Source organism: Triplophysa rosa, linkage group LG17 (genome assembly GCF_024868665.1).
Source record: "Triplophysa rosa linkage group LG17, Trosa_1v2, whole genome shotgun sequence".
Classification (NCBI taxonomy): Eukaryota; Metazoa; Chordata; class Actinopteri; order Cypriniformes; family Nemacheilidae; genus Triplophysa; species Triplophysa rosa.
The window spans coordinates 4,468,483-4,482,791 of record NC_079906.1 but is presented as its reverse complement, the minus strand read 5'-3'; the positions used below and the strand labels follow the sequence as shown (position 1 = coordinate 4,482,791).

The window sequence follows — 14,309 nt, the reverse complement described above, 5'->3', positions numbered from 1 at the left end:
AAAAATCATCAGGTTTTACAAAACCTGTCTATGCCATGCCAAGAAAAAGTGAAAATAGCAAATACTAGCAAATTATTGAACCCATAACAATAAATAAACTCTGTTTTGATGTTAATTTGCTAACTATTTAACTATGTACATTTTTTATTGTTTTGTTAAGAAAATCACAAAACATTTTCTCAGGCAACATCAAACACTGATGTTGAGAACTTGTTTTGCATGATGTTCATGACCGATCTGTTACGTGCTGGACAAAAATATCCCAGCATGATATTCCCAATGTGATTGTTGTTAAGGAAATCAAGTAAAGGAAATCAATCGAGCAGATGCTGAAAGGCTTTTTATGTTTGTAAATTAAGTGTTCAAGAGAGAATATGTTCCTGGTGTAAAAGCCTCCACACAAGAACTCCTCTGTGTAAGGTAAAAAAAAACCCATCTGTTAATGCACCAGCGGCTGGTAAAACAATATTCATGAATGGCAATTCATCAATCATAACATTTACAGAACTAAAATGTCTCTGTTTATTTAAATGTGGCAATGTTGTAGGGCAGAAATATGTCGTGTAATGTTTAAAATAATCCACAGAGTTGCAATTCGGAAGATTTTTCTTTATTCTCATTATTAATATGAACATTAATCAACTTTTACATTGAAAACACGTAACAATGCAGTTGAAACAAATGTATTCCAGAATACTATACAAGTAGTTTTAGCAATCATATTTTAAAAAAATGCAGAATATCTTCAAAATAAAAATTTGTGGCATTAAAGTCCAGTCAATGGCTATTGTCATCTCAAATGAATTAATTTATCATTGTAGACGGTTTCATCAGACACACGCGCCTGGACCGAAGTTAACTTCCAGTCTGTGTTTATTGGTTATCAATCTGGCGAGCGGCTAATGATATAACAATTTAATTTATTTTCATATAAATTTATGTAAATATTTTATTGTATGTTAATTGTAGCCTAATAAATTCAATTGAAATATTTGCGGAGGTCTACCTGAAGTTATGTTTGGGCCACATAAGGTTTGTTTATGTTGTTGCTGCTGAAACCGTCTATAAGCAAATATTCTGTAAATTGTTAAATAAAAATATGCCAGACAAATAATAACAGATTTATTAGGATGATTATCTTTATTAGGACATTCAGAGTCAAATAATTCTGATCTTTTCAACAAAAAGCAAAGCAGTGCTTTAAGCCCATTTCAGTGCATACAATTTTGCAGGGTTGTTTTTAAAAATATTAAAAAACAACGTCAGAGGGCCTTTTATTAACAATTCACTTTAATTTTAACTGCCATTTGCGAGAATCTGGGTGAGTTTGTTTATTTAATTATTATTTTAAAATCATGTTATTGCACACATACTGTAAATGTCTTAATAATAAGGCATTGGACAAACAGTAAAATAAAGGCACGGTCATTCTAAATAAAAACCAATCCCCTCTTATCTTAAAGTGCATGTACAGTGTTACCATCAATGTCTCATAGTAGCGTGGTCATTGTCAGTGTGTTTTTGGATGAAGAACACGAGTATGAGCAAAAATTCGATGAAAATGTCAAATAATGTCATATTTCAGCACAAAGTCGATAGGAAAAAAGCAATTATATTTTGCAAAAAGAAAGCGACATAATACAAAAACAATACATTGATGCAAAACACAATTAGCTGTTGTTTCTTTTGATTTTGGAGCGATATATCTTTGCAATGTACACCCTGTTTTGAAGATACAACAAACAAGTATTCATGTAGCCTAACTGATATCTCAACGCAAAAGTCATGGGTTCGATCCCAGGGATCACACATCAACACGTGTAAAGACTGAAGTCTCTGCATAAAAGCGTCTGCTAAATGCATACATGTTATGTAATGTAATGTAAATAATCCTGCAACCTCAAACTTACCTTATGTACAGACAAGCACAACAATGATTTCTTTGAAAATCTGACTAAAGCGTCCACATAAACTCAACTTTAAAAATGATGTTAGTAACAAGCATATAATCCTCTCATATTAAACACTTACACACTCTTTAGTCTTCGCTGGAATTGTCAGAGTCATCCCAATCTACCTCTTCCCATGATGCTTTGGGTCTTTGCTCCCAGCTATGCGCCTGAGCCATGGTTGCCCGTGACAAAAGTACAACACATGCTGAAAGGCCAGATACGCGGTCCTCCAAGGCTGTTCCGCTCTCCCATCGGTCTTCCTCTGCGTGATAAATGTGAACGTACTTCATGCGACTGCCCTTATCGTGCGACCTTCCACCCAGGATATAGATGCATCCGTTGAGAACAGCCACGCCAGGCTCTCCGTGCCCAGCGGGCAAAGGGCTCACCACAGACCAGACATCTGCTATTGGATTATAACAAGCCACCTGAAGAACAAGACAGCACATAATCTCAGCTCTGTTCCAAAACCCAATACGCTATTTTGCTTTTACTTTTGTTTTATTTAAAAATGTTGTTTTTTACAAAACAAGCAGTCATTGTTAATCACGGAGTAGTATGTTGGTACCTTGAGGACGTCTCGTCGGTAACCACAACCGTCGTTGCTTCCTCCGATGACATAAGCACGGCCGTTCAGTGCTGCCATACCGTGCCAGGCGCGCTCCACCGGGCCGTCGGCACACATGCTCCAGTGATTCCCAATGGGATCGTAACAGTAGGTCTCCTTCAGATAAGCCATACCCCGGCGACCACAGGCGATGTAGATCTTCCCATCAAGCACTGCTGCCGCATGGGCGTACACCTGCAGACAGATGCATGTTATTCGAAGGAACAGTCCACCCAAAAATATGAAATAAAACAACAGAACCATACTTCAGAATGAATTACAAATGTTTGACCTGAAAAGATCAATAGTTATGGTAATGCTTGCCTTAAAACCATTAGAAATAACCAACGTAGTTACAATTACAACTAATTCAATTCCTTGAGTTCATCTGAAACCGCTCACCTCTCGTTTCAGCGGTGCCACATGTTCCCAGGTGTTGATTTGTGGGTTGTAGCGCTCCACACACTCTAATTCGTTGGTGTAGTCACGTCCTCCAATGGCGTAGATATATTTATCCACCACACAGATGCAGTGATCCGCGTGCTGCTGCTGTAAAGATTCGATAGAGCACCAGGTGTTGTGCCGAGGATCGTACCTGCCAATGAGAAGAGCAGACGAAACAACAATTTTTATGATAGCAAATGTGGTTGATTCAGTAATAAATCACTTTCTTAAAATAAATGACACTTCAGCTTTAGCTATTTGTCATTTTAATGTATTTGAATAGTTATTACATATGATCACTATACTATTGATGTGATGTCATTCTAGCGTGCTAGCTATGCTAGCTGTGCTAAATTTTTCCGCCACAAGCTTTATTTAATGGCTCAGCTCTTTTTTGTTTCTACTCAAAGCCTCAAAAAATGTTTATTAAAAGTTATTATATCAAGCAAAGCAGAGCAGAATAATATGAGGACACACTGTCGAAGAATAAGTCCACATGGATTCTCTTGATCAAAACAAAAGACATCATTCAAGTGCTGCTGTCTCAACCAAACTGAACTCAATCTGGGTTCAAGTAGTTCATAAACAGACTATTGTTTACAACAGTCAACAGTTCTGTCAACATCTGTTGAGTCAACAGTTCTGCATAACTATAAAGTCCAAAGCTATTAATTACAAATGATTGACTTTTCCTTTATGAAAATCTGAATAAGATGTATACAGTCTGTGAAAGTATTCACACCCCATCCATGTTTCTTACTAACTCACAAATCTCACAAAAACATTACAAAAAAAGAAAACCAAGGGCCGTTAATAAACTGTATATATATATTTATATTTCATTTTGAAGCTGAAATATGTTGCTTGCATAAGCATGCATGTGTTATATATGATATAAAAGAAATAAAAAACGAGTAACCAAGACTCAACTAGCTTTTACACATTAATTTAAAAGAATAATATTAACCTTTAATTTGCACACACTGTACATCAGTACCAATAATCCCATGATCACTCATTGGATTATACAGGATTATTGGATTATATCACCGTCTAATATGGATATTATTGTAATAATCCACAGGATCATGTTACTATTGGGTTAGTAGCTGAATAAATAAATGTCGTACAGTCTTAGTTTCAAAGTCTTCATTTCAGTGAAGTAACATTATATGAAATGTCTAGTTTAATAATCTAACCTAAACAATTTATATAGGCCGTCTACCTATAGGAATCATCTAAATTCACAAATGAATACACAAATTCATTATCCTGATAAATAATACGACTTTGGGGAATGGATACATTTGCAGACAGAACATTTTAGGAAGTTTATTTTACAGTCTATGTAATTATATATCCAAAGATATTTACAATGCATTCAGGCTACATTATTTTTACAATGTGTTCGAACTCAACTTTTGCATGGCTAATGTGCTTTACCATCTGAGCTACTGATTTTATTATTTAAAAAAGGTAACAAAATAATAATACAATAAAGGTAAAGGAAATAAAATAGGATCTGTAATGAAAAAATAGAAAAGGATTTTAGAGGATCTTAACACTTTTGCAAAACACTATAAACAACTAGACGACAGTTAAAGTGATCGCTCACCCAAAAATGAAAATTCTGTCATCATTTACTCGCCCTCTTATCATTTTAAACCGTCATGATTTTCTTTTTTCTGCAGAACACCTAAGAAGATATTTTGAAGAATGTTGTTAACCGGCACCCATTCACTTGCATTGGTTTTGAGTTCATACAATAGAAGTGAATGGGTGCTGGCGCTGTTCACCTACAGACTTTCTTCAAAATATATTTGTTTCTGTGTTCTGTCATACAGTTTTGAAATGACAAGAGGGTGACTAAATGATAACAGATTTTTGGCTGAACAACCCCTTAATACAAGCAATTAATATAAACCTTAATAAGCATTGTTCTTTTAACAAATGTTCTAATGCAGAGGTGCAAAAACGCCACCAGCGCAGCGACAAACTGTAATTCAATTCAAACTCAGGTCACTTACCGCCAACATCGAGCTTCAGCACGAAAGCTGTTGGTGTTCTTGTCCCCCCCGATCAAGTAGACAAAGTTATGAAGAACCGCAATGCCCATGTTAGACATGCGAGGAGCTCGGTCTGCAGCTAGACTATGCCACTCGCCCCAGGAGGGTTGGAACACCTGGAAGTGCTCTTCATTGTCTGCAAGCGCGCTAGATGAATACATGCCACCGAATCCCAGAATGCACTGGGAGCTGCAGCGTGGCTGAGTCAGTGGGGTTTGCATTACCGGCTGCCATAGCTCCTGACTGTGGTAACTCAGAGCGGCGGCCACAGAGTCCCGCAGCGGGCACTGCTTTAACCGACTGTGCAGACGCTGCAGCACGTGCTTCTCCATCAGACAGAAACGCACTGCTTCCAACATCTGTAATGGATCCTGGAGGAAAACATGATTTGTCTCTTACAGATTCTGCTATAAACTTGTAAGCACGACTTTGTCATTGACTATTCTGCATCAAGATATTGCTTAGCTATTATCCGCTATAAAATCCGTCTCCCACCTGCAGGACCACCTGATCTTTCTCCACCTCTTCAGGGGTGTAGTGGTAGTGTAGAGCCGCTTCAAACACCTCGTTTTCTGAGTTCACCTCCAGCTCATTGCTGGACAGAATGCTCAGCACTTTCTCTGCGGGAAGCTTTCGATACACAGGTGTACGCGAGAAGGTCTGGAGGTTCTTGAGCAGATACGAGCGGATTTTCCCGCCGAGCTGATCCAGTCCATAGATGTCTGCTAGTTTTTCCACCTCCAGGATGTTGTCGTCATCCAACCAGCAGAACAGGAAGTCGCAGCAGAAGCCAATCACATCTCGAACCTGGTTATTCGATAAGGGAGAAAGGAAATATTGTTATACGTCAATTACTGTATATGATTGCTTTTGTTATACTGTACTGAAAAGTTGTTATTCACTGAACACGGTCCCTTCTGCTGCAGCTTTAGACTCGATGTTGGGTTATTAGGCGTGTTTCAGTGGCTTTGACATTTGCCCAAAGAGATATGAGAACCTTCGATGAAGTTTTCAATGCAAAATGATTGAGCTTTTCGGTGACATATTAATTGGAAAAATAAAAGAAATCTTTCACAATAAATGAAGAATCAGGGAGGAAACGTGTTTAATTGTCATAAAATAATGTCAAGCCCTTAAGAGTATTATTTTCTATATGCAAAGTAAAACTTATTTCTAAATAGTTTTTATTAGTTCAGAAATTAACCCACAATTATTCATTCGACTACAAAGTCTGACACCCAATGTGTTGTTCTGATCGTCCTCTCATACTGACTTGCAGTAAAGTGGCCGCACACAGCACCTCCTGCACTGTATCAAGATCCAGCTCCAGCTCAGAGGTGTAAATAAAGTCCAGCAGTTTAGTCATTGCTGTGTATGTGACTCCATGAACAGGGATCTCCGTTTCCTGCATCTCCTTCAAACCTCCAGCAAACATACCCCTACCACATAAACCAAGCCACAAAAAAAACCACATAAATGGGCAATTCCGTGCAAATGTCAATCTTAACATGAAAAAACAAGCTTTTACCAAAGGTTTTTACCATACTCATAGGTCAGCTGTCAATATTTGGTGGTTTAAAGGGATAGTTCACCCAAAAATAAAAATTCTGTCACGGTTTGCTTAGCCTCCGATAGTTCCAGACCGCTACATATTTCTTTCTTCTGACAGATCTCATCCCCCACTGACTTCCATAGTATTTATTTTCCCTACTATGGCAGTAAATGGGGGATGAGATCTGTTTGGTTGCTGACATTCTTCCAAATATCTTCCTTTGTATTCAGCAAAACAAGGACATTTAGACAGGTTTAGAACAACTTGAGGGTGAGTAAATGGTGACAGAATTTTCCTTTTTGGGTGAACTGTTCCTTTAAATACCCATGTGTAGTCTCTCTTAAAGTTTTTAAAGCATGGTTTTCCATAGTCAGGCAAGGGTATTTTCATTTACATTTACATTTAGTCATTTAGCAGGCGCTTTTTCCAAAGCGACTTGCAGAGAGTTCAGGGAGCAATAAGCGATATGTCATACAGGAGCAATAATACAATAGGTGCTAATACAAAGTTACTAGCTTCAACAAAAGCCAGAACTGTTGAGAGAAAGAGAGAGGGTTAGTTTTGTTTTTAACTCATTTGTCTGTCAAGTATTCACAGAAGAGATGGGTTTTAAGTAGTTTTTTGAATGTTGTGAGAGATGTGGTTGACCGGACTAAGTTAGGAAGAATATTCCACCAGGAATTGTCATCTCCGTGACGATCCATATTCCTCATAAATGGGCACATGAAAATTAAAATAGAATAACTATTTTGTGGTCTATAAAGAGCGATCCCTTCTCCGTTTGTTGGGTATTATTGCTTCTGGTTTAAATATTTTAATAAAAAGTATGTTGTGCGTCTTTTTTGTCACATCCATAACTTGTGAATTTTCCTCTCGTTTAAAACAGAAAACTCCTGCAAAGACTCTATCGTCAGGGACAGATGATTCAATATATTGTCAATGAAACATTCTCTGTGAACTGTGACGTTCTGGCTGCAAATGTCACATCCATAACGCTGGAATTGCCCAAATGGAAAATACGAATAATTTTGGTTTAATCTTCTGATAGTTACAGATGATAAATAACTGACCCCAACAAATTATAGAAATTTGAGATCAAAGGGTATTTATGTGAGATACACAGTTTAAGGTTTAATTTAACGGTAAAATGGTAAATATTATAATTTATGGAAGCCATTTTACAACATAAATTTATTCAAATCCATTAAAATGTCTCAGAAAAGTCATCTCACGATCAATTAAATTTATACAAAGTTAAAACATTGACAACCACTCCCATAACTTACTGGGTAGCTGATAGCTGACATTTCTACTTATTATACAGGCTATTTTTATCGCCCGTGTTCAATGAGAGTGGGTCCATTACTCGTTCTTTAGTTGTATTTGTTCCACACTTTAGAATAATATTAAACTCAAGTATACTATTAAACGTCATAAGAGTTCATATTGGAACTGTGTTGTGAAATACATTTAAACTATTTTGTTTCAGTATCGTCAAACTAGTCAACCTTAGCCTTGAAATTGTAAAAACTGGTCTCTAGTCAATGTGCTTTTTAAACAACATTGGCTGCTATATCGTTATTTGGTCCATTTTTATTGGCAAAAAAGTCCCTGTCCATGTTATTTGTAAACAAGCCTATTTCTGACTGCTTCACTACCAGTTAAAAGGAATTAAATGAGGCACATGTTCATGCATACCTGAAATAGTCACATGAGGCTGCCAAAAGGATACGGTGAGCTTGGATAGGCCTTTCTTCTACAATGAGCACCACGTCAAACAGAATCCCTCCTTCTCGCAGCGTGAGGAGGCCATCCAGAAGTCCCTGGGAATGGGCATTACTGCGATATTTCTGCCTGGCACAGGGCTGAGCGGGGCGAACAGTCCCTTGTGCCCCGGCTGTGCTCGAGTTCAAATCATCTGCCATCTCGACATGAAATGCAAACATAAGGTGGATCTGCTCACATTGTTGTGCACGGCTCCATGCTGCTGGTAAATGAGACGCTGAAACTGAAAGAACAGCAACTGGTACATATACTCAAAACATGACTGACAGCTTTTCTCATGCTGCGTATGACATTAATGGTTATTGAAAGTAAACATACAGTCTGAAGCTCACCTTAGTGAAAACTTTTACAGGAAGGACTTCAGACGCATTTACAGGAAACACAGAAACAGTGTTACCAACGCATGCACGCACGCACACACGCGCACAAGAACCAGGTCTAATCATAAACATGTTAATGATTAATAAGGATACAGGTATATCAAAATATTAAAAATTAAACTCGAGGATGCAAAGGGGAATGCCAGCTTTAGACACCCACAAAAGAGAAAGTAAAACTGTTTGAACACAATGCTTACATGCTTTTATAACACAATTTACATAAATATCAAAATATTACTTGAAAGTGACTTGTGTTAACTCCCAGCAACTCTTCACTTTAGGCTAAATAAAAGCAGATGTGTGATTTGTTTACATCACAGCAGTAGTGTGTGATCGAGCTGAGTTTGTGTGTTTTCTGCAGCTCGTGATGTCAACAATCACATTTCAGCTGTGTTGTGTTTCAGCACACAGCAGGCGAATACAGACCGAAAGACTTACCGGAAATAAGCGGATGATGTACAGAATGTTGCTGCGGATGACAGCTGTCACTCGATAACGATAAAGATATTTCAGTGTGTTTGTATCAGACGGCCCAGTTGAAAGTTGCCAAGTGACGTCACTGCAGGCTCATGTACACGCTTCCGGTACAAAGCAAAACAAATGACGTCAGCTGGCTGTTTCAAATGAAATCTATTGTAAATTACTACGAAAATGTGACAATTTGGCGTATTGTGAATGTCTCTGTTGATTTCGTTTATTATATTTTTTAATTATTTATATGGATTGTCATTTCTTCTCATATTTGGAGCTTCTATTGTCAATGCCTAAAATATTTTGTAATATTATATCCAAAGTTGTTTTGTTTTGTTCTAATAAAAACATGGGCACTATTAAGATAACATGGTTTAAATAATTAATAAAAACTATTTGCGCTCCACGTCACAGGACAAAACATGTTTTTTAAGTTTGCTAATGAAGTTTGAAGCTTTTATTTTCAGCATTTTTGCAGCATTATACAACACTTTTATTAGAATTTCACTGGCGTAAACGCAAGTATAACGCTACATAATTGTTTAATTAAAAGTAACAATAATAAAAGACATCAGTCCTCTCCACATTTAGTATGTCGGTTTTGGAGCCACATAACTCCCACACTTTAAAATAAACAAAGCAGCGTATTGCACATTAAAGGTTGATAATACACTAAGATACACAATGCACGTAATCCATAAAAATACATAACCATGGAATCAAATATATATCTAACGTCACTCGTCTAGTTTTTTTTCGTCTTTAGTCTTTCTTCTGAATTGCATAATCTCTTGTTGACTCTACCCCACTGAGTAATTTAGGTTTTTCATATTGTCACGATAGTGAAGTTCAAGATAAATTAATGTTTGCTTGACAATTTGTCTCACAGACAGACAGTGGTCTCTTTTTAAAGCTGTGATCGTTAATTTTACCAGCAGAGGGCGCTATTTCTCTATTTCTCACAATGAGTGCAGTTCAGACGTTACGAAAATCAAAACCGTTTCCTCCCACACACATAGTTTTGCCTTTAATCAGCATTTCTGTATGTGTCCTGGCAATTCCAGTTCATTGTCTGTTAAATTTCAACAGAAACCAACTTCAGGAATGACAATGTCACCCAACAGCAATGTGAAAGACTGAGAGAATGCAAAACCACTTAAAAGTTGTGAAGAAAATCAGGCTTATTCCATTATATATTCATTTTTATGATGAATATAATGGAGTAGTGTGTTCTTTAAACATTAATACGAACTTGTTCTCTTTGCAGCATTTAAGATCTGCAAACATTGCATCTTTCTTGCTATTTTGACCACTTTGTTTACGGCAAGTGAGTGCAAATAAAAAAACTACATTTTCACTTGGAATTTGGGAGAAACGATCTCACTAATTGACAGAATGAAACAAAAATGAACATTTTACCTATAAATAGTAAATTCAGATAAACGGAAAATCATTTTGCAGCGGTCTCTTAATTATATATATTTTAAGAGAGCTAGAAGTAAAATATAGTTCTGCTTTCTTTGAATCATGTCTATTACCAGCTAATGTATAATTGTTCTTTGGAGCATGTTACTCATATCGGCTCATATCAGCTGAACCATTTGTAAACCATGACATATGTTCTGTTCTAATGATAAGTCTGGAATCAATAAAGATCAAACAGAGCACACCCAACAATCTATTTTCCTGTGCATGATAAATCCTTGTCTCCTATACCAGCGTTTTCCTTCTTGTTTGCATTCCCAAGTGATGTCTGGACTAGAATCACACTCATGAACACATTCTGCTCCACATCTGAAGAATTCCTCATTTGAATAAACAGCTCGCTCCTGTTCCAGTTTCAAAGACGCCCTGTTCTAACTCATCTTAAAATATTCAGAGATCTCACACCATTATCACACACTCAAGGAAGCATTTGTTGCTGTGCAGAATATCTTGCAGACACACACCGATCAACTATCCGGCTGTTTATCTCTAAACTTCCCCACATTCAGGAAAATCTTATCTTTTCCTAATTCTCCTCTGTAGTATTAGTGAGGTAGAACACATGAGGCGTTTACAGAGACTAACTCAAGCATGTAACTATTGTTTTCATTTCAAACGACAGCACATAATTGCAAACCACCTGCAACCTGTGACCATTTCATACATCTCTATCTGTCAAATTACCCTTTTAAAATGAAAACGATGTCAATATATTGTGCAAGGGCAGAGGTACGTTCGCTAATGAGTTTTTACAAAGATAAGCCTGCTATTCTGTTCTCTGTTAATGGCCCGACGCTTCATTGAATTAGCTTTGTCCATGGAGACAGGCCAGCGAGGTCATAAAAACAGATGATGATGAGCCTCTGAATGGCTTTGCTGGTACCACGAGACTCCTGCACGTAGTAGATGTCGCTTCGGAGATTCCAGATGCTAATTATTCATAGCTAATCGTGGCAGTGAATGATTTGAATATGTAAAACTTGTTTTGTTGGCGCTCACAGCACGTCTTAAATCAAAACTCATCAACTTGGTTATTACGCATATGACTCCTTTAAACTTGTGCTTGTCTCAAATTAGCCTTTTGGGCACTTTTTGACTTGGAATGAAAATGAGGTATGAAACAGAATTTACCCTGAGGACTGTGTGATTGCTCGGATGTTGCTTTTTCATAGCTCAGGAGAATTAATGGACCGTCTCAGGTGTTTCTCCTGGAACATTTGTTGTATCGTTCGTGTAGATAAATATAGAAATCTCTGTCAAGTGAGAACCTATTATTGAGATGTTTTTTAAAATACTGTGTCTAAGATAATCAGTTAATTCGTGCTAGTGGTGTTTCTTTCTTATGAACATTGGACAAGCTGCTGAAAAGACCAGATTAGACCAGTTTCTTCTTTTGTGGTCTGGACTTGTTTGTGCTACTACAAATGGTGGACCCGTACACTATCAAAACATGCATAACATCATTCAAATACAGTTAGTGTAAACTTTAATCTGCACATGACTGGTTTATATCACAGCGGTCATTGAATTGATAGTGGCACGGTGTGTTGACTTAACTTTCGTCTTTGTGTTATATGGTTGTCCACATGCACGCTTCTGTGCAATGAGACTCATGTTAAGAGGAACAACTTGTCTCCTTTGGTTAGCGTCTCCTGACCTCTTGGCCTGTGCAATGATGCAGTGTTACGTCATTGTTTGGTGTAGTGCACGAGATGGATGTGACAGTCAAGTGTCCCAACATGCCAAGCTGTATTTCTCCAGGTTTTGAACAAGACACAGCAGTCACAGAGCTGCTAGATTTTTGTACAGCACACATAGATGTACAAAGGTCGTGGGTCTTCGTTTATGTTTTACTGCATGCTATTGCATATGAACAAGTAGGATTTCAGTATTGCATTTGGTATAACAACACATTTTTAGCAGATTAATATTGCTTTGTCTTCATTTGGAACTTTTTTGGTTACCATTATGTATCTAAATGTAAAAGGTACAGTTCACCCAACAATAAACATTCTGACATGAATTACTCACCCTCAAGTTGTTCCGAACATGTATAAATTACTTTGTTCATGTGGATCACAAAGAAATATATTTGGAAGAATGTTAGCAACTGAGATTTCTGGGGCACCATTGACTACCATAAAAATGGTTCAAATGTTTGTTTTTCCAAATTCTTTTCTTTTTTGTTTAACAGCACGAGATATATCATTACAGAATTTTCATTTTTTGTTGAACTACCCCTTTAAAAGTCTAAATGTTAAAAGTTACTTGATGTAAAGTTCTAAGGTGTTCTCAGAATTGTTGTATAAAAGCAATTTTGCAAGAAATCTGGGAAGGTTTGCCTTCTTGTCTTCTAATATGTCTTGTGTTTTTTGTAGATTTTTGAAGGCACAGATGTATCCTTCACCACCTCCAATATCCCACAATCCTGTCCGCCTGTGGGGAAGGTGATTGGTCGAACGTGGTCAAGCTCAAAAAGTAAAATGCTCAAAAAATGGCCATAAAATGGTCATAAAATCAAATAATATTTATCTATACATTTTATTTAATAAGTTTTTCTTATCATTTTATTTACCAAAGCGCTCCCATGGGATGCCTTCGTGCGTAAAAACTCCCTGCAAAGTCATTGCCTGGTGAGGCAGTGAGGCAACATGTCAGCTGTCAAAGCTTTTGGACGCAGCCTGGGGCTCAGTTTGTGAAGCTGTCCCTTTCGAAACTAGAGGAGACACGTGATATTTCTAGGCTGTATTTCATGTGATAAATAACTAAGAAACAAGAAACATAAGCAAAAGTCTCAATTAACTCTCCTTTTAATCTTAATGCAGTCTAGAAGTTATCTTTTGGTCACAATTAAAGAGATTGCAAATGTCAAAACGGATTGTCCACTTAGTGACACATAGCACGAATATGAGCATCATGGCGGCCGTCTCGAGTGGAATATTCAATTAAACTGACTGATACTAGATCAATGTCCTCCTGATATACAGATTATCTCAAGACCTTGGTTTGTTTTTTATCTGCTTCTTTCCCAAGGGCACTGGATTCATCAAAGGATATAAGGAAGTAAACAGCATACACAAATGTTACATTAGATCAGTTGTGCTCAGAGAATATAACAACAAGTAATAACTGAATAATAATTGAATAATTTCAATTGAATGGTCTTTGGGCTGATATTGTACTGCCCCTTTTGGAAAAGGAAGAGTTTTATGCATACGTACTTTTACCCATTTTATCACCTTTGCTGCAGTTTGTGAAAATAAATGTGTTTACACTTTAAATTTGGCAGTGTACTACTTGGTAATACCCTGTTGGCTCTTATGACAAATTGCTTGTTATGTTCCTTATTGAATAAGCATTTACTACACAGCAAAATCCCCAGAGTTAAATCTTGATACTTGAATTATTTTGTGCTGAATTTAGTTTTTTTGACCACTTTTGGCTTCGTTTTGCATTCTTAATTTAACGTTGTGCCAAATCTGTGAAAAGATTTTAAATTCCAATCTTTCAGACATCTAGGAATCAGCTCATGAATCTCTCAACAACGGTGACAAAAGTAAAGTTCAG

At 37.1% G+C, this 14,309-nt stretch overlaps 1 protein-coding gene across 5 annotated transcripts; it reads right to left on the bottom strand.

The window, feature by feature from the left end:
* Positions 1 to 598: 598 nt before the first annotated feature.
* On the bottom strand, positions 599 to 9,336 carry klhl22 (kelch-like family member 22). 5 transcript variants are annotated; one of them, XM_057357263.1, is made up of 9 exons: positions 9,225 to 9,336; positions 8,739 to 8,844; positions 8,320 to 8,629; positions 6,343 to 6,508; positions 5,565 to 5,876; positions 5,031 to 5,440; positions 2,962 to 3,154; positions 2,521 to 2,754; positions 599 to 2,380 (listed from the first exon to the last, which is right to left on the bottom strand). In XM_057357263.1, exons 3-9 carry the CDS (start codon positions 8,565 to 8,567, stop codon positions 2,039 to 2,041), a joined length of 1,905 nt encoding a protein of 634 aa, XP_057213246.1. In that variant the 5' UTR covers positions 8,568 to 8,629; positions 8,739 to 8,844; positions 9,225 to 9,336; the 3' UTR covers positions 599 to 2,038. The 5 variants fall into 5 exon arrangements, with proteins under 5 accessions (XP_057213246.1, XP_057213245.1, XP_057213247.1 ...); XM_057357262.1 differs by having other exon boundaries at positions 8,739 to 8,764; XM_057357264.1 differs by lacking the exon at positions 8,739 to 8,844.
* Positions 9,337 to 14,309: the final 4,973 nt, after the last annotated feature.

Excerpts from the sequence above, each read along its gene's own strand:
- klhl22 (XM_057357263.1), bottom strand. The coding sequence starts at position 8,567 with ATGTTTGCATTTCATGTCGAGATGGCAGATGATTTGAACTCGAGCACA. Across the intron at positions 6,509-8,319 it reads GCCTCATGTGACTATTTCAG|GGGTATGTTTGCTGGAGGTT; the intron begins GTATGCATGAAC and ends TTTATGTGGTAG. Across the intron at positions 3,155-5,030 it reads GCTGAAGCTCGATGTTGGCG|GTACGATCCTCGGCACAACA; the intron begins GTAAGTGACCTG and ends TCTCATTGGCAG.